Below are 23222 nucleotides of genomic sequence, written 5' to 3'. Positions count from 1 at the left end.
ATAATTATACTGTTTCAATAAAAAATGAAGTTAAATGCACCAATTATCAATTGCAACTAATTGAAATTAAATCCTTGTGATTCGACCATACCACACGGCCGTCGTCAATTGTGAAAGGAGTCATGCGATGCTTGGCGCAATGCGAGGGACGCGACCGACCTCAACTCGCATGAAATAGGAAGTTGCACACGCGACACACGAGGATCTCTCTTTCGTTTCATGCGGAGGGCAATTTATGTTGCGCGGGAGGGTGTTTTAATTGCCTGCTCTCTTTCGAAGAAGGTCCCCTCGAGTCCCCATTCAAATTCGTGCGAGTGACTTCCCCGCGCACGGACCCTCGAACGCCCAGGCGTTTTCATAATGTGGGCCATTGTTTGCGTGGGCCTGCAATGTGATATGAGAGACGTACGCGCCAGGAAGCTGCAGATTTGTTGCCTTCCGAGAGCAGAAGCTCTGTTGTTTTTCAAGATATATCGCACCCTGCACGCCATAAAAGGGAAGGGGTGAAATGTGCTGTGCGTTAACTTTCCATGCAGCACACGTGTTTGAGTTGCACTTGATTTTTATATGGTCGGGAGAGCTGCTGGATTTCACGCAAGATAACGCACACGATATTCAAGTTTATGGAATTATTCCCCTCTCCTACAGCTAAGAAATCCCTTTGCACTTTTATTCTTTGAACTAAATAAAAATAAGAATAACAAAAAATTTTAATTTTAATGTAGTTTTTTTATAACAAAATCTTGCATGCTGTTCAAATTGACTATTGTTTACAACAGATTCGATAAATAATTTAAATAGATATTTAAAATTTATCAAAAAAGTATAATTATAAATTAAATTCTTGCATCTTACCACAGACATCATAGAAAGCTCAAAAAGGTAAAAAAATATTATTTTTCCACCAGCTCAAATGATAACGACCCTAAAAGCATAGGCGTTGATTTACATTATAAATAAAAGTGAAATTAATACACTAATGTGAATGTGGGACTGTCTGGCTCATTTTTACGCTATATCTTTCTGCGTGGATATGACAGCTGTCAGATACGAATTTGCTATGAAATCCGAGATTAAGCTGCTCTTTGCAAGTTACACGGGCTTCAGTCTGCAAGCAAACGAGGATGCTGGTCTTTTTCCGACAAATGCTTAATAAAAACAGTTGTGTATCAAAATGATCAAAAATGAAAATAAATTTGTTCAAAAATTAAAATTAATGCATACTTTTTCAGATACAAGCAATACAAATATCAAATCTCTTTTAAGCCCCATTTTGCAAAATTAAATAAAGCAGAATGAGTCACTCTTAATTGGGATTCCACGCCAGCTTCCAAACAACCCCAGGTCAGAAGAATAAACACTTTATTGGCCATTCAAATTGATGTAAAGGCCTGCGGACCCTTGCAATTTTATTGTTTGCCGAACGATTGTCCAAACTAACACTTTCCAAGAAGGAGAGCAGTTAAGCATACGCAGCAGCCGCATTTTTATTGTCCCTCGTTCGCGCATTTAATTGCCATAAAATAGCTCCTGCAACGTGTGTAGTTTCGTGGAGGATACAATAGCACACACGCACTCGGAAGATAAGAAACTTTATGGCCAATGCTGGGTTTTTTTTTTTATTGAAAAGTCTCCGTTTAGGCTGAGGATCGACGGAGTTGGCCACCTTTTAAGGAAACTGGCCGCGCGGTGGATTTGATCGCGCGACGAGGGTTTATAAGCGAATGAAAATCAAAGCTCTCTTTTAGTTTGTTTGGCTTGGTGATAATTGTGTGCGTTTTCTCTATGTGTGTGCAGCATAAACGCATGGCAATAAAAGTCGTGAGAATCAAAACATCCTCGCCCGAAATCATGCGTGACGAACTTATTAGCTCTCGAAGGACTTTTGACTCATTCTTAAAGATCATGAGAACTATTTAATTGCAGATAATTCTTCTTTAAAAATATCGAGGGAATTCTTTCATTTTAGATTTCAAATAATGTATTGAACTTGAGCTGGTAAGAAGTGATAATAAAAATAATAATAAAATAAAGCATTATTATATATTGTATAACTTTATATCATTAAATTAACAATATATTTTATTACAAGACCTTTATTTTTAATTTTAATATTGATCAATTAGTTCATTTTGTTGCTTTAATCTTAAATTTTTATAAAAAAAATAACATTTAGCAAAAAATTTTGAGCAAAATGCTGGAAACATTAACTTTTAACAAAAATTTTATAGCTAAAAACTAATGCTTATTTTACAATTTGGCTCAGTGTGTAAGTATCTTTTAAAATATATCAAAGAATAAATTCCTAGGTTGTTCCATCATTTCAATGGCAAATTTAGCTTCCAGGAATAATTAAATTCCTGTATTAATACCATTTGATTTAATTAAACCAATGATTTGCCCCAATTAAACATTCCATTGTGATCAAATAAATTCCTTTCCCAAGTACTGGAATTTTAATGGAGCCAGTTTCATCTTCACTCGCACGCAGCAAAAGCCCTCTGAATTCCCTCTCACAGCAGCCGGCAAAGCACGAGCTCCTCGACGTGCCAGTGATACGTTGACTGACATTATTAATTTTGCTGCGTGAATGACTGGTACATAATGGTCCTGGGGCCGCCTTAGGTTGGTCCAGGCCGCCATGTGGCCTCCGAGAGGCGAAACGAAAAGTGGATCACGTCAGTCCGAAAATGAGATGCGACTTTTGTACTTATTTGAATACATTAAATTAATATGCCGTCAAGTAATGACTCAATTTGTCCGGTGTATAAAATGCTAATTATACGCTTCCTGAACGAGACGGCGGCGGGTAAAATAATATGTTTACGTAGCTCAAGCCCACCCTTTCACTGACGAGCCGGCCGGCTTTGAATATTATTCTGAAAGACCCTCGGGCTGTATCCAATTTCTCTTGGAGGAAGAGCCGGCGCGACGAGACTAAAGTAATCAATTTTTGTTCCGACGTGAGCCACCCACATAACAAACAATAGATGGGGATTCCCAATTAGAATATTTTCATATTTTGGGACGATAATAGTCTGGCTGAGTAAGCATAAGAGAAACTTTTGAAATGTTTTATAATGAGTTCCGCGTCACATCGAGTTTGTACTTCCTTTAATAAAAAAAATCAACTAGCTGGCTGTGGATCCAAAATATTCTTAGAGAAGTGAAGAAAAATAGAAGTAATCAGTTAAAAAAATTATCTTATTTGAAAAAATGGAAGCTTGAATTGAATTTCATGATTTTCATGTGAATCTTGAGTTTCAAGGATAATAACAAATTATTATTAATGGTCAATATTTTATTTATATTCTAATGTAATTCAATTTCTGGTTTTCTTTTATTTTCACCTAAGTTCATGAATTTTGAAAGAGTGCTAATAAGAACTAATAAATTTCAAAAACATTGCTTTTTCATTTAAAATTTGCAGGATAATGCAAAATTAAAGTACAAAGTTTTTACAAAATTTACCGATTTCACCTCTAGATTCCTCTATTTCGCAATTTATCAGTTTATCATGTATAGCCAGGCACCCTTTTATCCTTATTTCATGTGACAAAATCAATAAATTAAATTCATTTATTCCAATCGTTCTGGACATCTTTGATTGGCATGATTCGCAATTCAAAGAGATCTAAATTTGAATTTTTTTTCTTGCCTCAGAGCTTTGAATATGGCGTGAATTGATCGTGACAAAAAAGCAACGTTGTACAAATCGCCGAGGAATATTGATTTCACGCCAATCACGCGTAATTTCACTGGCTGGACAAGAGCGCGACGGGGACCAGTCGCTCAGGTGCGCCCAAAACGTGAAATCAATAGTCGTTCCAGCACTCCAGCCTAGGCGCATGAAAAATGCAATTAGGAATGAGAAACTCTTCCTGGAATGCAGGTTGCTGTGTTAAATCGAAAATTTCGAGGAAAATTCATAATATTTTAATCCTCACAATGGAACCAAACTGTACGCTTTTTTGTAAAAAAAAAAAATGTTATGCATGAATTAAATTAATTTTTTTGTCCCGTTCAAAAATTGTACACAAAAGGCGAATGTTCATTTCAAATTTCAAAAAGCATAACACGGACGGATGAAAAAGCGACTGCCTTAATGAAAGCGGCGAGTGGTTTATGAAAAATGTGTGCTCGCAAACAAACGTCAAAAGCACGTAGGGGAGACTGAAAAAAAAATTGTATTACTTTCGTCACTCCAGCAAAAAGCTGCTCTGAGAGAGTCTGACTTGGAGGAAATGAAAATCGATGGCAGTCTCTCTTTCTTTCTCCCTCTTTTTATTCGGAGATTTCTTTGAGTTCAGGCACGGTTGTTATCAATTCGCGGCAAATCTCTTCACTAGCCGGCGGAAACGCGCAGCCTTTCGTTCGCTGATAAAAACGCTCTGAAAGCTCGGTATGCAAACACCACGTGGAAATCAACCTCAGCTGTTTGGGGGTGAGAAAAAATTAATCCCGCGGCGCCAGGCCATCCAATTATCAGAGGCCTGGCCTGGCATTGGCAGCAAATATTTGCTCTGGCACGCCGAGAATGATTGATTCGTTGTGTGCAGCGTGTTTTGGCTTTTTATACATTAGCGCCGGGGTCGCTGATGAACATGTGTGTGCCGAACCGACGTTGATCGGGGTCTTGTTTAAGCCTCCATACCACTTTTGCTACATACATCATGTGTGCAAATTCGCTGTTGCTGCGGAAAGATCAAATTTCATTTCATGCGTACGCGATTAGGAATCACAAGGGCATAAAATTTTTGTATTGATTTTTCCCAACCTGCTTTTATTACACGATAATTTTTAATTTTGAAATTGTTCGGTAAACATTGGCAGATGTTCAACATGTTTGAAGTTAAAATTAATTAACATATTTTGATGGCACTGAAGATGAAGTCAACAGTTTCTAATTGAAACTAATTTGATTTGGCTTGGCATGTGCTTTGCTAAAAAAATTTCATTTTTTCAAAAAATTTTCTCACCTATGAAAGGATCAAAAGAAAAACTCTTCACATCGCACCCCTCTCAGCACCGTTTAAAATTCACAGGTAATAAATCAAGCAACCCCTGTTATTTTTGCTCTTAAAAGGCTCCTTAATGATATAAATAATTCGGTGGTTAGGCCGTCTTTAGAGACGCGGGATAAATCCAACGTATAGCAAAATGCAGAGGCCTAGCAAGAAGAAACGCACCCTATATATTTCGTCAAAGGCAGCAGGCGGCAGACATAATCGGGGAATAGGAAATTAACACGGCCACTTCAGGGAGCAAATAACAAAATAAAACATCTGCGCCTCTTGATCAATTCCTATTTACTTCCTGGTGCGATTGTACAAGTAAAATTTTGATGTTACATAAAGTTGTTGGAAAATTTTTATTTTAACTATGCAAAAAAAGTTTAACAAACTTATTTATTTACAATAATTGTTCTTAAAACAAAATAATTCACTTTTTATTTAATTTTATTATTATAAAATATTTTAATAAATAACTTATTTTTTATTTTAGACTTCCATCTTTTATTATTTTTTTAATATATCCAATATATATTTACTGAATTTATAAATTGTTGGATGTTTCTTGACAAAGAAGAAATCGTTAATAAAGAAGTTATAATTTTCATTGTTTTCAAGTTTGGTATTGAACGTATCGATTTTAAAAATTCTTAATTCCTGCAACAAACTTGCAAACAAAAAAGTGACACAAATAACAACGATTTCTGTGAACAATTCTGTCAGTATAATTTAAAGAATTAAGAATTCTTAAAATAAAAAAAAAATAAAATTTATTTTAATTATGAAAAAAATAACAGTTTAAATTGGTTTATATTCAACAATTTTTCTCAGAACAAAAAATCACAATTTACTTTTTTACCTTTTTTAACAATTATAAAATGTTTTAAATAATTTAAATTTTTAGACTTCCTTTTTTCCTTAATTCCTTTTAAATTATTTAATAATTTTACTAAATTTTAAAATTGAAAATATTTAATCATTTTAGTCCGTTTTAATTTATTCAAATGATTGTTTTTGTCCAACAATCATTTCGTGTCTTACTTGCTCAAGTTGAGAGTGAAAACTATAATTTGCAAAAATTGATTTATAAATTTAAAAATTCCAAAAGTGACAAATTTAATCCATATAATTTAAATATTCATATTGAGTTCTGCCATAAGCTGGTAATATTATTTATTGCCCCATTTAATATTTATGATAGTTCTCTGCTAAAAAAACATTGAAAATTGAACGTGTTAATTTCCCAAAGAGGCCCCTCTCGCTTGCCTTCTCAAAACGCACAACCAGAGGAGGGCACGCACTTGAAATTAAAGTTCAAGATGCTGCTTTGAGGAGTGAAAAGAAGACACCCCTTGGCAAAAGGCGGGTGGAGGAATCGCGTCGGCAGAGGCAGCCGGCACAGCAGTCGTTTCGCCTCGGCCGAAACACTCACGCAGTCTGGACGGACTTCTCGTCCCTCGATCGATTTACCCACCCCACGCTATACACACATTGTACATAATGTGTTCGCAGACACACACACAGCATCCCCCGTATTGCACATGGGGTATTTGCGCCCCTGCTTCTGATCGGGTCGCTGCAGCCGCGAATAAAAATAAATAATTTCTTTCACTCCCTCTTTATGGACGAAATAAAAGCGGCCGACGTCAAAGAAAGCCAAGGCGAGGAATCAGATCGGAATCGTTTCGAACGGAAATTATTGATGATGTTAGTCAGGCAAATGATAATGATGTTGTGGTTTTACTCTGTTTGCGCTTGAATAATATTGATTGTTCCTGATGACAGCAGAAAATAGATTTGTTTAGATTGGCATTAATAACAATTCTAAAACCAGTTAAATTTAAATTATTTGTTCAATTATTTAATTTCCTGATTGCAATTATATGCATAAAATTGACCAGTCGACCAATTACGGCGCAACCGCATCCATAATTGATGAGTTCAAATTAATCTGTGCCGCAGAAAGCATTAACCCTTTGATTGTCCACAACCTCTTTTATGCATTTAGCTCCAAGCTACGAAGATTAAAGGTCGCCGGCTCATTAACGAAAGACCTTTCTTTATAATATAGTTCTTTGAGTTTCGTAAATCTTAATTACATCTCGCGCAGAGGCCGTGCACGATTCGATAATTAGTCTTCATCTTTGCGTGGCTAATCATGTCATTACATATAATTTGGGTTCTGCGAATTCGACTGTCCGCTTCTGCTAATCCGCGCAAATTAATGTGATTCGCGAACAAAAAGGCAGCGGCAAAACAGAGTTATTGATCCGCTGGTGCGGCGAGTACTTACGTTCAGTGGAGCAATACGCCGCCTCCCCTGTCCGAAAGGTTGCTTTGCGCTGTCCGAAGTGTGGCTGGTATCCCGAGCGGGTCGTCCGAAGTGCAAATCGAGTCACTCACTGACAGAAAAGACACGAACGATTCACGTTTTTGCAGCGGCCTAGGTATCTCAACTCGGCGCTCGCAGAGCCGTCCGTGTCCGCCTCGCAGCAGCAACCCCACAACTTTGAAAGACAGCAGAGCACAGACTTGCGTACTACGAACGGGCCCCTCGCCGAGCAACCCAGACTGGCGCACAAAGCGCACGAGCAGCAGCCGTAGTTGCTCCATTCGCCGACAGAGGAAGGGAAGGGCGACTGTTTTCTTTCATTTCTGGGTTTATAGAATTTAGAAAATTGTTTTATTTTATTTTTCTATCAATTATCCCCTTTTCTGAATTTCAGAGAATTCTTCAAAATAACGTTATGGTTAAAACGTAAATTTCTTTTTTTGTAAGTTTGAGATTATTTTAAAGTTTTTAAAACTTACAAAATAATAATAAGGTTAAACTGCGTTCCTCTACTGCTACTGGAATTTTAAAGAGTGACGGCGAAATAGCGGAGAGAATCTCTATTTATAACAAAGCAACCAAAGCAACAATGAACTTTTTAAGGGGGCGTGGTCAAAACCTCAAGCGAGAGGCGAGATCATCCCGCGATCCACGACAGGCCAAACTAGAGCACATAGAGAAGCAAGATGAGCCTATAACTACGTTTCTTCATTATTGTGTTTCGCACCGGCCTGCTCTTTATTTAAAGCTAGGTTGCTTGATCTGACCTGAAGCAAAAAGAATATGTTAATAAATTTAATAAATTGAGAAATGTCTGAAAATAAAATCAAAGCCTAACAGAACAGAACTGAGACTTATTTTTAATAGATCATCATAAAAACGAATGGAAATATATAATCCACATTCGGCACATTCCACTTGCACCAACACCAATACAAAAATCTGGGAAGCACGTTCAACTCTCAACACAATAAACGATTTCGGATTTTGTATGCAGTGATCAAGATTGAAGTGTGAAAATAAATTAAAGATTTTATCCTAATCTAAATTTGTCTATTAGTAATACAAATAGTAATTGACATTTGAAAGTTTTAGCAGCTACGTTTGTGTGTATGTATGTCTGGATTTAGTGGTTTTTTACAGGAATTGCCGGCAAACAGGGGTGAAGGATCGCAGCAGACGGCGGCGACGAGACCCAAATGTCAAAAAAATTGAGGGAGAGCGGGAGTAGAAAGACTAGAAACAGTTTATTATTGTACGCTATTGAAATTTTTAGGTCTCGGTGCAATTTAAAATATAGTTGACATAGGGAGGTTGGCGACTTTTCCAGCGATGCAAGTGCAGCCCAAAGAATCCCCCCTACCTTTGGAAAATCAATTGTTTAATTTTTGTGTTAAATAGAGCTATAATTAAAATATGAAAATTTCATTTTTTTTTTCATAGAATATAATAATAAAATTTTTTATGTACCGTGAATTAGATTCTTGCCTTGCTTGCCTCGGTGTTCATACTTTTGTCATGAACTAAAAATTGAAGTGGGGGAGAGCACTTCAATTTGTAAATGATCAAAATGTTCACAAAATGAAAAAAAAAATGTTTTAGATGAGTCATCTAATGTTGAATAGATATATAATTTAATATGCAAAAATGACCAAGCGTCCTGGTCTGGCAGTACTGCTGTTAGTTGCATAACATGAAGTTCGGCACCGTGCATAGTCCCACTTTAATTCTACTTTTTGTAATCTCTTTCAGCTTTGTAAAATGTAAGATTTTTTTTTTAATTTTTAGCTCTTGCCTACTGCAAAAACTTTTTGAATTACTCAAACTTGTTTAAATAAAATTCTTTTGCAATTAAAGAGGAAAATAACTGACCGGTAAATTTGAACTTTTCAGCGCAATTATTAGATGTGGGTCTCTGCATCTCTTCCACGGCTTCTTGCATGGCCCTCAGCGATTGTCGCCTCGTTGCGGAGCTAATGGATCGGCAATGTCTAGCACCTGGAAGGTATTTATCAAATGTCCACAATGATGATATAGCATCAATAATTTTTAATATTTAGAAAATGAATATACAAAAATTGAAATAAAAAATTTATAAAAAGCAGCAATTAAAATTTAACATTTTAAATTTGCATATTTTCTGTATTTCTTTGTAGAAATATAATTGTTCAATATTTGAGCGCTAAATTTTTGTTTAACAAATTTGCTATAGACTTCGTGACATGACGTGTGGTTATTCGAATGCAACTCGACAACCTCTTGTCTGTTGTCCCAGTAAGGTCAGTATTAATTTAATTTAAAAAAATGGCCAAACAAGATTTTAGTTAAATCTCATCCTCAATCAAGGACACTGGATTATCGCAACCAGGGTCAATTCCTGACTACACCACAACTGGGGGTGACGACGATGGTAACGACCCTTCGACAAGCGACATTCAACTATCCAATGGAAGCTCAGAGACGGACGGTGGGTCCACGAGCAGTAGCAGCGGCGGTGGTTTGCCAATTTTCAATGTTTGCGGGCTGCCGCAGCTCATTGCGGGGACCCCATCAAGGATACCCCTCCAGGCAGGACCAACAAGACTCGGTGCCCACCCATGGGTCGTTCGACTTGGTCACAGAAGTGAGCGCAAATAAGAACCCCCTTACAAATTCAATATTATGCAACCCAATTACACCCGTGTCAAGCAAGTTGCCTGCTTTTACATGCGTCTCATTTCAATTTTTAAATTTATTAATCTTATTGTTATGCAACATATCTAAATTTAAATTTGACAAAATAACAATTCTCGCTGATAAAAAAGAAGGAAAAATAATTAATCAATAACACAAGATGATTGAATAATTTCCGTTTCTTTCAATTGTTCAAATTAATTATATTTATTTTTTTTCTTTATAAACTTGTTAATTATTTATAACCTAAATATATTTTATTTAAGATTTGAATAGTGGAGTGACTGAATTTTACGGTGCTGGAGTGCTCATTACAGAGAAACACGTTCTCACTGCGGCGCATTGTCTGAATATGAAAGGAAGCAATTACCGGCTGTAAGCAAATTTTTCCGCAGCAATTTGTATTCAAATATGACCACATCGCATTATATCTTTTGTGTGCTGCTTAAATGGTCCGAGTGTTTTAAAGTGTCCTTTTGACGTTCCGCAGGGTGACGGTGCGTGTGGGCGAATATGACACAAGCTCCAACCCTGATTGTTCACAGTCACTGTGTGCGATACCGGCCAAGGACATCCCAATTTTGAAAACTGCAGTTCATCCTAATTATGATGAATCATCTTCTTATAATCATGATATTATGATCATCACGCTCCAGTCGTCAGTAAATTTTACAAGTGCGCGTTAAAAAATTTTAAATGATATATTAATATATCATTTAAAATTTATAATTATTTAATTGCATATAAATGGGTTTAAAAAGCGGATATTCTAATAAAAATTATCAAAGGATGGTTTATGATGACTTTATAACAGTATTGTAAAAAAATTATTATTTAAATTAAACCACACAAAAATAAAAAATGCGGTTTACAGTCAATTTATTAAGTTTCTTTAAAAAAATAATGGAAATAAAAATTTAATATGTTTCAATGGATAAAAAATAAAATTTATTTTCCAGTAAATGTGCAACCAGTCTGTGTATTGACCAGAACTTCTGCAAACTTAGTCGGTCGGAGGGCTCTTGTCGTTGGCTATGGCAGATTGGCAAATGCGCAAAAAGTTCATGCGTTGCAGCAGGCTCTGGAAGTGCCTATTGTGCCAACTTCTACTTGTCAGAGATTTTACACAAAATATGGTTTCCTGGACAATCGCCTATGCGCTGGTGGTGAACCAGGCCGAGACATGTGTCAAGGATTTAGCGGGGCACCTCTCTTTGTGGTAAATTTTTTAATTTGATCATTTCCACTGAAGATAACTAAAAAAAGGAATTATTTTATAATAGAGAGCTGGAGGTGTCGGAGCATATTTTGTTGCTGGCATTAGATCTTTTGGCTCGGACCAGTGTGGCATTGCTGGGTCTGCAAACGTTTACACCCAAGTTTCTCGCTACACAGCCTTCATCAGGAATCAGCTGAACTAAAAATTTAATATTTTGTAATTGACATATTAATAAAAATGAATAAAACCAATATTGGACTCTTTCAGGATAAAAGATGATAATAATTTATTAATTAAATCTCATTGAATTAATTAATTACAAAGATGCATTGGTGACAACATAGGTCTTACAGCTTAATACATATGATAACACACATCATATTATCTGCAATTTCTTGTTATTCCATTTTTTGCGGGAGTGCAAAATCGCCACAGGCGCGATTTCCCACCGTCTTTATTATGTAGTTATTATTGTATTGATGTAAGCAGCGCGTGTAATGAACCAACAACCTCTGAGAGAGGGTTAGTCCAAGATAACACAGTGGTTGTAATAATAATTGCGTGTGATATGACACAAATTAATTACTCAAAACACATTTTGCTTTTTTTAGTTAGGCCATAGTCCGTGCGTACCTTACTAGTTGTGGGAAATAAAGACAGAGGAAAAGGAGAGTTAATTTTATGACTAGCATTATTAATAATCAATTCCATCAAACCACTGATACACAAAATAGAACTGTTGAGAGTTGGCTTGTTCCGATCGGCAGAAATTGAAAATATAGTCAGGACTTGAGCAAGAGAGGCGTACGTTTTTGCTACTACAATAAATAAATGTGTTGAGTGAAGTGGTCAGATCTGGAGACATTTTTCTACACCACATCTGACAATTTGGGGCTGTTCTCAAACTAAAAAGCAACTTTTCTAAGAAAAGCCGTAGGAGAAGCAGCGATTATGCATTGCATACACATATTCCAGGGACAACTACTATTTCACATCAGTGGGTAAGGCCTCGTTTTTCCTCTAACTCAACTACAGGGAACAAATTCTCACATACAGTGATTTTTTTTCTTTTTTAAAAAAGAGAAGTGGCTTTTTCTGACAAGTTAAAAGGGTGAAATGTATAGAAACATAGGAGGCAGGCAAGAAGAAATAAATTAATACAAATGTACAAATATTGAGCCTGTCAAATAATTCTAGTCTACACCATATTAATTACACAGTACTGCAGTGTATCAGCAGAGTCAGTTCTTTTTTTGCGTCAAATTGAACCCTTGTTTATATATACAAAAGAAATGGTTACTTTGTGCCGTCTGCGTGTTATAACTGGCAGTGAGGGCGTGAAGATGAGTGAGTTTACTTAGACTTAAGAGAAAAAGTTTTCAGATGATGGCATCTTTTTAAGTTCCAGCCTGGTTTGACTGGAACCTCCAGCGGCTGCTAAGTACTGCTCGGAGAGGGAGAAGTTCTTGGCCAGGCAATTTTTGCATCTATTCTTTTGTACGCAAAGACGCAGTGCCTTCCATCCTGACTCACAATGTCCTTCACATCTTGAGGGCACTCGCCATCATTCAGCAAAGTTTCTACATTAAAATTGAAAATTAAATTCATTTCAAAATTATAGAAAATTATTTTTTACCTTCTCCGTCAACAAGTTTGTAGAGTCCATAGTCTTGAGGGTTAGTGATCCTAATTTTGTGAGCAATGATTTTGCACACATCTCTGGTGGTTGTGTTGGGCCTCACAGGAAGGGTCTTGGTCAAAATTGAGCCATGCAGCTCATCTGGAACGACAATTCGCAGCACAGACCGGAGCTCAGCCAGCGAACCACCTCTCCACTAAGATTTTTAAATTTATTAGATTGTATTTAACTAAAACCAATATTTCTTTTACATCAAGTGATGGGTTTTGAGTCTCATAGCAAGCCCTGAAGTTCTTCAACACATGGACAGCGCTGGACAACGTTGTCAAGTAATAACCGCCCTCTCCAGAAAGTAGAGAGGGTTGCAGCAGACCCCACATGAACTCGGCCTCGATTTCCGCAGCCACCATGCCTCCCCTAACAAGCACCCAGACAAAAAGGGGCAAAAAGTCGTCAGCACCAAGAAGGACTCCTCCTCGATTTTGATTGGAAGATTTCACCTGAATATAAAAATTAGAAAATGCTCCAAATTAAATTAATGAATAGCAACATACAGAGTTGAATATTGTGGATATGCAAGCAAGGAGGTTTTCCAGTTTTTCCAAGGGCGAGTCAACCTGTTGCAAACGAGTCAGGTAGTGACAGATGGTATGCAGGGATTGCTCAGATGGAGGTGAAATTTTAGCCTGGAAAATAAAGTAAAAAATTAATGAAGTCATTGAAGAATAATAAATAAGTGCAAATTAAAAATTGTTTCTTACTTTGGTGGATCTTTTCATCTAACGTTAAAAAGTTTTAAAGTAAAATGTAATCATAATGTAAATGAATGCTTACTCTGATCCCCAAGTCATGTGGTGGTTTAGTGCGCGCATACTGGATATTGCTGGCCAGCAGCTGAATCGCTCCAGTTCGAGAATACTCGGCCACAAACAAACGATAAAGATGCTCTCTCAATGGTCTAACCACCAGCTTGTGCATCACGCCTTCCAAAATTGCGTCCAAATTCAGAAACTCATTGGCCTTTAACTATAATAAATTTAAAATTAGCCAATCGATATATAGAAAAATTAAAATATTTACCTTGTTCCTTTCCTTTTCGACCTCCTTTTCAAAATTGCGCTCTCCGTGCTTGACCAGGTAGTTTTTCATGCCAGACATGAACTGCCTCATGTTCCTCATAGCCACGTGAGGGCTGCGCTCCTTCGACTCCCTGGTGCACTGGATGAAGTTTTCAATATTCTGGGCAAAGGTGGTGCTTTTGTCAGCCGCCAATTGTAGGGCGTATGCCCTGATCGTCGCTCCGGTGCTTCCGCCATCTCGAGCCCTCAACGCCTGAAGACGAGGGGGAGCTGAGAAGAGAAAACAAAATTAAGCATATTTTCAAAACCACAAATTTTCAAATTAAAAGGGCAGCGTAGCATGAAGAGGTTTGCGCTCTTACGATTGAAGAGAGTGACGAGGGCACTGCTAGTTCTTTTGGCCACTTTGCACAACCAGCTGCCGATTATTTTAAACAAGTTTCTAACTTTAGCAAACTTGGAGGGCTTATTAGTGGTCTGCTCCCGCATTTTTGAAAGTGAGACTGAAGCAGGAGTGAGTACGTGACTCTTTAAGAGAACTGACTGTACCTTGAGTCGAGTTGCAACACTGACTGAGTCTGGCCCATTTCGAGGCGCATCCTCCTCAACTTCGACAAGCATGTGAGTTGCATATGACTCAGATAAAGGGACTACCAAACAATGGACTTTGTTTGTGTGTACTTTAATTGCGCGTTTCTTTATTTAATAGTCACTGGATCCTCCAGAACCGGAGTTAAAGGTAAAAATAAAATAATATTGCATAAGAATATAAATATTTCAACATTCCAATGAGGATTTTCCAAAACTTGAGGTAATTCACTTTACAGGAGATATTCAAAAATAACAGAAAATGAAAGAAATTTAGAAAAAATTAAAATTCCATCATAAATGATCAAAAGGTTATGTTCTTTATACCCCTATAATATCAACTTGCTTTTATAGAATATTCTGGTAAAGAGCTTAACAGAGTCACATGTCTGCAGCAGGGAATCTGAGCATGAGCTGCTCATGAGCAAGATTGAGCAAAATTTTGCTCATGAGCAGCCTTGAGCAAGGGTTTGTTGAGCATGCTCATGAGCAGATGCGATTGAGCACCCTCGGAGGTGAGCATGCTCATGAGCAGACAAAGTTGAGCACCCCAAAAGTGAGCATGCTCATGAGCAGACGAAGTTGAGCACCCTCTGAGGTGAGCATGCTCATGAGCAAACGTAGTTGAGCACCCCGGAGTTGAGCATGCTCATGAGCAGACGAAGTTGAGCACCCCAAAAGTGAGCATGCTCATGAGCAGAACTATTTGCTCAATAATATCCCCTCATCTGCTCCTATGTATTTTTCTCCCTGCAATAAATAGGAATTAGGAAATCATAAATACATAGAGAGACCAAGAAAATCCAGCGTAAGGTGCTCATGTATCGTCTCCAATACATTATCCCCGTACCCTTCAAAAACTTCAGTGGCCTTTAGCCGCTCGCCGACTGCCGCCGCCACCCTCTCGCTGCTTCCCCTCTATTCCTCTACTACATAGTTCCGCTCTGCCTCCTTTATTATCATGTGCTCCTGGCATTCATTCCTTTTTCAAAGACCCAAATAATCCAAGTATTTAGAGCGCAATTAAAAATTAATTACGTTGCGACTAAAAATAAAAATTAAACTTTCCCCACTTTACTTATAAATACATTTGACTATTTAAAATCTCAATTTTCTCTTTTTAATTTTGGATTTAAATATAACCTTCAGTATTATAATTAGAGTCTAATGAGAACCAACACATATTAATATTTTATTATTTTTATGTTTTAATTTTATGATATTTTTGGCCACTTTTAATTTATTATGCAATTGGATTATAAGGAGAGTAATACAGAAATTGTCTCCTCATATAAACTTGAGCATGAGCAAGATTGAGCAAAATTTGCTCATGAGCAGCCTTGAGCAAAGGTCCGTTGAGCAGAGCATTGAGCACATGCAAGTGAGCACCCTGAAAGTGAGCATGCTCATGAGCAAATGCGATTGAGCACCCTCTGAGGTGAGCATGCTCATGAGCAGACGAGGTTGAGCACCCAAAAATTGAGCATGCTCATGAGCAGACGTAGTTGAGCACCCAAATAGTGAGCATGCTCATGAGCAGACAAAGTTGAGCACCCAAAAAGTGAGCATGCTCATGAGCAAAACTGGTTGAGCAGATGAAAATGCTCGTGCTCAGAAACCCTGGTCTGCAGACTATCAATATATTGACCAGAGTTCAAATTTATTATTTGCCAAGTCTGGGATCAGGGAGACATTTGTTTGTTCCAGAAATGAATGAAGTGCTTACTCTGGATGTAGTTAAATAATTATTTAAAATTTACTCACACAACAATGGGTCCATCCTGTCCTTAAAGCTCTTTGTCCTGGACAGGTGAGGCAGCTTGCATTCCATTGCAGATCTGTTCTGGGTCATATCCTCCTCGTCAGGAATCAAAGGGTCGCCACTCAGGTGCACGAGGGAAGAATTTGTTGAGGCTCCACCAGGGGTGCCATTGTGAGAGCTGAGCCGATCTTCGTCCCGCATTTGCTGCTGCTGGCTCTTTTGCAGAAGGAGGGTCTCCCAGCGAGAACTGTCCCAAGGTTCGGAAAACACCGTGTGGGCGTCTTCATCACTGGCCTGTTAATTGTCAAAAAATAAATTTATTTTATTTTTCATAAAAATTTAAAAAAAATGTCAAATTTTTATTTTTATTAGAATAGATGATATTTTTAACTAAAAATTTTGTAAAAACCAATTTAAAATTAAAACACATGTATAAAAATCACCTGAGAATTAGAGCTTCTGGAAGAATAGGGGCCGTGGTTCATCAGCCCCTCAACATTGTCATAGGCAGACATACGGCATGAGTCACTATTGTTCGAGTGAGTGGAGTTCTCACGCACTATGGGGTTGTCATTAATGCCTGGTGAAACAATGCCAGGGATGGATATGTCAGGTGGGATTCCCAGCTCAGGGCACTTTTCAGCAATCAGCTCTTGGGCAGTGAGGGGCCTTTTAAGCAGGCGCCTCCGCAGTTTTCCATCAGAGTCCAGGTGGGTGACCACATCGTCTTCCTCGTAGTCTTCGTCAAAGTTCAAAGGTGGAAACCGGTTGCTCACTGGCTCGTCCACACCTTCACTGGCAGGAGAGCCTGCCTGACTGCCGAAAAACTCCCAGCTACTGTCCACAGCCCACGATCCATCTCCTCTCGATATTCCTAAAAAAGTCAAATTAATTATTTATAATCCACAATATTAGAGGGCTTAGAGAGAAGAAAGGATTTTTGTCTGAATTAAAATTTAAATAAACAAAGGGATAAAATAATATAAAAATTGAGATCTTTAAATTTAATATTGTACCTTTTGCTTTTCCCAAAACTCGCGGAACCTGCACTGGCTTAGCCTTCGGTTGCTGTCTGCTTTTGATAGCTGCCAAATGGGACTCGGACACCCCAGACAGAATTTTCACTGGTCCCATCAAGTTAGGGGTCAGAGGATTGCTCGACGAGGTGATCAAAGGGTGCTGGTGTGAAACAGCACTCATTGGGGTGGAGGCTGTGCTTGTGGGTGAGCGCAGCATTGTGATGTTGTCCACACTGGCCGCTGCGTGGATTTCCTCTGAAGACTCGATGCGCTCCAATGGCTGGTGCTGGCGGCCGTTGATTTGTGGAGGCGGCCACCAAGTGTGCTGAATTGTGGGGTCCGAGTGGCGGTGGCTAGCAAGCACCCTCTGCCTGTGCTGTGGAACCACCCCAGCGGGACGAGGCTTGCGCCTCTGCACACTGAACTTGATGGCGTCCGCTGGCTCAGCATAAAAAGGACTTCCACCTAAAAAAATTTGAAATTAATAATATTAATTTAAGGTGAATTGTAAAATTCTAAATAGCATAATTTTTATAACCTTATAAGTGTGAAAAAGTTTAAAAAGAAAATTAAATAAAACTCACTTGGTTTATTTCCCTCTTCGTCTAGGGGTGAGCTGATGGGAGACTCCAAGATCAGGGGTGAAACTGGACTTGTGACAGGACTGACGAGATTGTTTTTGCCCATCAGAGAGGCGCAGCTGCCCAGAAGATCAGGTCTCCGGTCATCTCCACTCAGTTCGTTAGCTGATACGCTCTGAGGGATTCTCGGTTTGAAGGTCAACAGCTCGGGCGTTATTGAGGGTGCCTGTTGTGGCGACTTGATTTTGTGCTCAGGGGGCGACGGACCCCAGATATCTTCGTAATCACTGATCTTGTCCGCCACCGAGCTTCTGTAATAGACGGTGGGAGACTCGAGGATGTCCGACTCCTGGTAGTGGTAAGACTCCTTGTTCGAACTGACCTTTCTCTTTGACCGTCTGCTCGAATGTCCCGTCGTGGGGGTGGCTGCCTTGCTCTCGGTGGGGCTGCAGATCAGTCCAGGGTGCAGGGTTTGCTGAGGGCTGGTCAAACCTTCGGACCGCAATTCTTCAATTTTCGGGGTTGTAGTTGTGATGGAGGAGCTCACTTGGAAGGTCACTGAAGTGGTCACAGAAAAGTTCTGACTGGGTTTGGCCCACCTGGGCGGTGGTTTTGGGGGGTTGCTTTTGGTTGTTGGGGTGCTGGCGTTGGGGCTCAGAGGGCTGTTTGTGGCAGAGGACAAATTTGACTGGAGGAGGTTCAAAGAGTTTGGGCGCGCGGCCTTTTGGGGAATAATGGAAGTGGAAGGTGGGGAGGGTTCTTTGAAAGGGGCAAGGTTGAGGACGATGTTGTCTTTTGGGGGTGAGGAGGAAGCACTTCCATTGTTATTGTTCAGCAGGTTGTTGAGATTGCTGTTGCTGAGGTTGTTTATGGAACAACTGCCGGACCCGAAGCTACACAAGCTGGACTGGCTACTATTGGGGGTTTGTTGTTTCACTGGAGGCTCGTCTTCGGAGGCGGCGGTAATTGGTGGGCTCAGCCTTAGTGACGGTGGTGCCGTTAGGGGCGCAGTGAGGGGCACTTCTGCACCTGGGGTGCCCCTCTCAGGACGAGGATTGGCCATCGGATAACGCCAAAATTCTGAAGATATAAAAAATAATTAATTATTATGCAATCATTATTTATTTTGAATGTACCTTGCCCTAGAAGAGCCAGCGACGAGAGTTGCTGCCTATTTCTGGCTTCTCTGATGGCACGAGGTAGTGTCAACTGCACTGGTAGTTCATCACTGAAAACATCGGCGGCAAGTAAGCCATCATGAACGTCACGTTCTCACTCCACTGTCAAGCAGTGTAATCGAATATAAAAAAGTGTCTCACCAGCATTGCGCATAATGTGCCACGAGGGTAGGAATGTCATCAAACTTGTTCTCGGAGCTCTCAAGAGCCAGCTGACCTGTGCTAGTGGCCTGAACCAGGTAGTGCTCGATATAGGGCCCTTTACCAGCAGGCAGTCGCACTGATATGGCCATTGTGTCCGCCTGACTTGACTGACGGACGACAAAATTCTGAAAAGAGGACGCTGATTAACACATTATTGTCTGTAAAAAAATACTTAAAAATAAACAGAACATAATGCAAGCTTTCTCTGGTCTAAAACTTATAAAAAAAAAAAAAATACTTAGTATACGTTGCAGTAAAGAAAGGAATAAATTTCAAAATGGTAATTAAAAAATTATCTATATTTTATATATCATAATTTGGTAATTAAAAAAGAATTAATTTAATTAGTAAAAATATATTGAACTTACCCCTTCCTCCTTCCCCTGCAGCAAATGAACCGCTCCTGCCCTTTGAAGGCCGGCTAGAAACCAAACAGGATGCGACCTGATGAGTCGCTCGACCAGTCCAATGTCGCACGGTGCCATGGAGCCGCCGCCACTGCTGCTGGCCTGTCCGCAGCTGTCCTCGTCATCTTCCTCGCCTTCGTCGTCGCCCTCATCCTCGGAGGTCATTCCTCTAGGGACGCTCACGCTCTGTTTGAACACAAGAAATAGGAGTTTTGCGTCAGAAAAAAGAAGAAACAGATCTATTTGGCAAAAAATATTATTATAGGGACGAGGCTGGAGAAACTTGTTTGATTCATGATCTGCGAGGGGACGCCGCGCGCCTGGCTCCAAATTTAATTGTGCGCGGCCTCCTATTTCTCGCAATATATCACCCACGCGAGAGAGCACCGGGGAAATCCAATTATATGAGCCAAGAGGAATTGATAAATGCACTCTAGTAATAGGGCCGAAGAGCGCCTACTCGGGCGAGGCACAAGAGGGTGATGGAGCATTGATGATCAAAGTTTGCCCTTCAATTTTTCTCTTTAGCTCAATTTCACGGCAGACATTTGTCTTCTGATGTTTGGAGAGACTGACACAGCAGCGAGTTGAAATATAGACTAGGTCTAAAAATAATTCTAGATGACTTCATTCACGTCAATTCTGATTTCCACAGCAACAAAAAATTTAAAATTCAATGTTAATTTTATTTCATAAACAATAATTTGAAACTAAATTTAATTATTTATTTAATTTTATTCTCCATACAAATGAGTAAAATTAATTTACAAAATAAAACATGCAATACACAATTACTAAGAATAGGTTAACACACTTCTGAGCTTAGGGTATAATACTATTTTGAGGAAACCATTTCACGGGATTCAAATCCATAGAAATGTATGAGCCAATTAATCAGTTGCACGAATCAGGCCAATCCGAAATACCAGGAAATTGTTTTCCGCCCGTTCCGTGCGTCGTAAATACGAGACCGACAGCTGCTGGCTGTTGCATTTTCCAATCAATGGCCGCTCCAGATTTCCCGGCCAACAACAAAGCAAGTGCATTAGTGCGCCGAGAGTGCGTGCGAACTCTGCGGCCAACAAAGTGGCGCGTGCCACCGACTCGGCTGGCAATCTATCCCCTAACGACCCTAGGCTTGAAAATTTAGTTCCAATCTTAACTCCCCTGTATTTGTAATTTTGTTAGCGCGCCGAGCTTGGAGCTGGGATAATGTATGGGAAACGGGCAGGCAACACGCAATGCACAAGACACAAATCTGCAGGCGGCAAATAAAGTTCTTGGCCGCGGGAAAAGCGAAACTGCGTCTTCTTCTCATTATTGCTCTCTGCGCGGAAAGTTAAGCAAGAAGAAAGGGAAATTGAACTTGTGTTGCCGAGATATATTATACAAGTTGGGGACTTCTGGAGGAGAATCAAAGAGAGAAGCAATTTTGGTTGCGGATGGAGATGAGAATTTCGCCATGGGGCCGACCAAAAGAGGAGGAGAGAATGAAAATTCATTGATGGAACTTTGATGTTCGCTACGCGGCGAAACAAAATTATTAAAAATTCAGAGGTGCTTCCGGGCGTGAATTATGTATGCAAAAAGAGAACGTTTCATCGACCAGTTCTGTTAAAGGGAGGCATATTTTTGAATGGCTCGTTTATTACTTGCAACTTCCAACAATCACGCGATATTTAAGAATTATTATACTCGCTCTACAATAAAAATTATATAAAAAAGAAATTCTAGGAAGACAAAGTTGGATATAAAATGTCCAGAAGAAACAAATGTTTCTTTTTCTGCAAACCCTTAAATGCGAGTTATGCATTCCACTGGACATTCCTGAGTAACTATAAAACTATACCAACCGTCTTTCTTTTGCTTCTCTTTGCTCTCGGCCAGCTCTAATTGCAAAAAGACTTTTCTCATAAATCACTAAGCACGCAATTATTCTTATAATTAGTAGCAATTCCGCTGGAATTTTTAAATAATTATTGCAAAAGAGGTGAAATCTTTTTATCTTTTTTCTTTGAAGATTTATAATGGACGGAAATGACAAAATTTAAATAGATAGCATTGCCTGCTGCGAGTTTCGGAAGCACCCCATCGAGCCTCCTTTCCTCTCATTTTCTGCTCAATTTTCTCTCTAATCTCGGACGCCTAAGAGCTTGGCAGCATCTCTCTTTTCTTGGCGACATCACATAATAAGGCCTGCTCCTCGAGATATATATACCGTGATGGCATTATATTGGAAACTGCATGACAGCCCGTCGAGTCCTCTCTCCTCGAGGCGACGAGCAACCAACCCTGCCAGATCAAAGCAGTGTGCGGTGTGTACACAGAAACACAACACGTAGCAAGCTGATATGGATGCTGCTCTCATCATAAAGTTATGCGAGATTAAAAAGAAAGACCCTCTGCGGGTTTTTTGAGGGCGTCTTGCGAGAGCCCGTCATGACTCACCCCCGAGAATAATGCGTGGGGGTGAGAGGCAGATAAGTAGTGCGCAATCCCCGCTGACAGCATTCTCTGTATTTTCACTTGCCTCCCATATTCGCTTGTAATTTGCTCGAGCGCGACGACTCGCTCTCGTTTTTCCTTTGTGCCGATCGCAATTATACACGAATGTGTTCGCGTCTCTCACTAAAAAAGTCGAGGGGGTGTTTTTTTTTTTTTTTGTGCATATTATTTTCAACAAACCTCCCTATTACAAAAGACGACCTCCTGCTGATTTCGCGAGCGAGGCCGTTAATTTGTATTTGCATCACAAATAAAACATAATGAAAACCGGATCGAGGTATTTTTTTATTCAACAGAAGAGCGGTCGGAAATTTCAATTCAGGGCCTCGCTTTTTGCAACTTTCTGAACACTTTCGCAACCCCTGATCCGTCCGTTTTTATGCAAACACCAGAGATGAATTTCAAAAGAGCTCGGAATAAATTAGAATCTACTCGAATTCAAAGCCAGCCAGCCATATATTGCGATGCAAATCTCCGTCTCCTCCACACGCAGTATGCTCAAAACTTTCAAATCTGCAGAGTCTGGTCGTCTGGCTATATGACTGGTGACATTTATTTTGCCTCCATTTCTCCCTCGCTCGGAAGCATTGTCCCCGCATATGAATAGAAAGAAGTGCAATTTATCTGTTGGCAGCGGATGCATTAGAATAAAGCGAGCGGCGATTGTTTTTGTTTCCTCCCGTACATGGAAAAATTGCATTCACCCCGGTGCCTTTTTCAATAACGGGCGGACCGAGAAATAATGGATATTCGCTGTTCTGCCGCTTTGTTTTCGTTCTCCAATTGTTCTGGGCAGGGTATGTATGCAACCGGCCATAAATTGCAGAAGGGTATTACTAAGGGACGGGCTATTATTTGTAGGGGTTGTTTTATCTGATGGTGGCCACGGTGACGATACGTTTAATACGGGTCATTTGTAGGCGGCCCCCCGGTCCCTTTTTTCGCTCTCCCTCAAATGTTTCTATTCAGAATTCAGTTACCATATGATATGCTGCTTGTCGCTACGGTTAAAAATTGTTTAAAA

The 23222-nt window shown here is 39.5% G+C and overlaps 3 protein-coding genes across 3 annotated transcripts in view; 1 reads left to right on the top strand and 2 right to left on the bottom strand.

Annotated features, from left to right (window-relative positions):
* LOC132200670 (disheveled-associated activator of morphogenesis 1) overlaps window positions 1–7543 on the bottom strand; it is a 54898-nt gene extending 47355 nt beyond the window's left edge. Inside the window, exon 1 of the mRNA XM_059626319.1 lies at window positions 7306–7543. The gene's annotated coding sequence lies outside the window, so the exon portion shown is untranslated. The remainder of the gene's footprint in view (window positions 1–7305) is intronic.
* Window positions 7544–8998: 1455 nt separating this feature from the next.
* On the top strand, window positions 8999–11504 carry LOC132199523 (phenoloxidase-activating factor 3-like). Its single transcript, XM_059624322.1, has 8 exons — window positions 8999–9107; window positions 9238–9349; window positions 9557–9623; window positions 9691–9967; window positions 10284–10392; window positions 10508–10692; window positions 10977–11236; window positions 11301–11504. Exons 1-8 carry the CDS (start codon window positions 9038–9040, stop codon window positions 11436–11438), a joined length of 1218 nt encoding a protein of 405 aa, XP_059480305.1. The 5' UTR covers window positions 8999–9037; the 3' UTR covers window positions 11439–11504.
* The window catches only part of LOC132199522 (protein sprint), a 217233-nt gene continuing 205493 nt past the window's right edge, over window positions 11483–23222 (bottom strand). The window contains exons 7-19 of the mRNA XM_059624321.1: window positions 19655–19879; window positions 19224–19411; window positions 19041–19132; window positions 17908–18984; window positions 17321–17788; window positions 16748–17178; window positions 16307–16598; window positions 13956–14224; window positions 13710–13901; window positions 13430–13561; window positions 13127–13375; window positions 12873–13071; window positions 11483–12816 (exon numbers count right to left, since the gene is read on the bottom strand). Of these exons, the coding sequence (XP_059480304.1) occupies window positions 12674–12816; window positions 12873–13071; window positions 13127–13375; window positions 13430–13561; window positions 13710–13901; window positions 13956–14224; window positions 16307–16598; window positions 16748–17178; window positions 17321–17788; window positions 17908–18984; window positions 19041–19132; window positions 19224–19411; window positions 19655–19879 (3957 nt within the window). The 3' untranslated portion in view covers window positions 11483–12673. The remainder of the gene's footprint in view (window positions 12817–12872; window positions 13072–13126; window positions 13376–13429; window positions 13562–13709; window positions 13902–13955; window positions 14225–16306; window positions 16599–16747; window positions 17179–17320; window positions 17789–17907; window positions 18985–19040; window positions 19133–19223; window positions 19412–19654; window positions 19880–23222) is intronic.

This window comes from Neocloeon triangulifer, unplaced genomic scaffold, assembly GCF_031216515.1.
Source record: "Neocloeon triangulifer isolate White Clay Creek 2 clone unplaced genomic scaffold, ASM3121651v1 ptg000014l, whole genome shotgun sequence".
NCBI lineage: Eukaryota > Metazoa > Arthropoda > Insecta > Ephemeroptera > Baetidae > Neocloeon > Neocloeon triangulifer.
Note: the sequence above shows the minus strand (reverse complement) of the source record. Positions and strands in the feature narration are given on the sequence as shown.

Coding starts and splice junctions, on each gene's coding strand:
- LOC132199523 (XM_059624322.1), top strand. CDS start 9,038: ATGAAGTTCGGCACCGTGCATAGTCCCACTTTAATTCTACTTTTTGTA. Junction 10,393..10,507: donor AAAGGAAGCAATTACCGGCT/GTAAGCAAATTT, acceptor GACGTTCCGCAG/GGTGACGGTGCGTGTGGGCG. Junction 10,693..10,976: donor GTCGTCAGTAAATTTTACAA/GTGCGCGTTAAA, acceptor TTTATTTTCCAG/TAAATGTGCAACCAGTCTGT.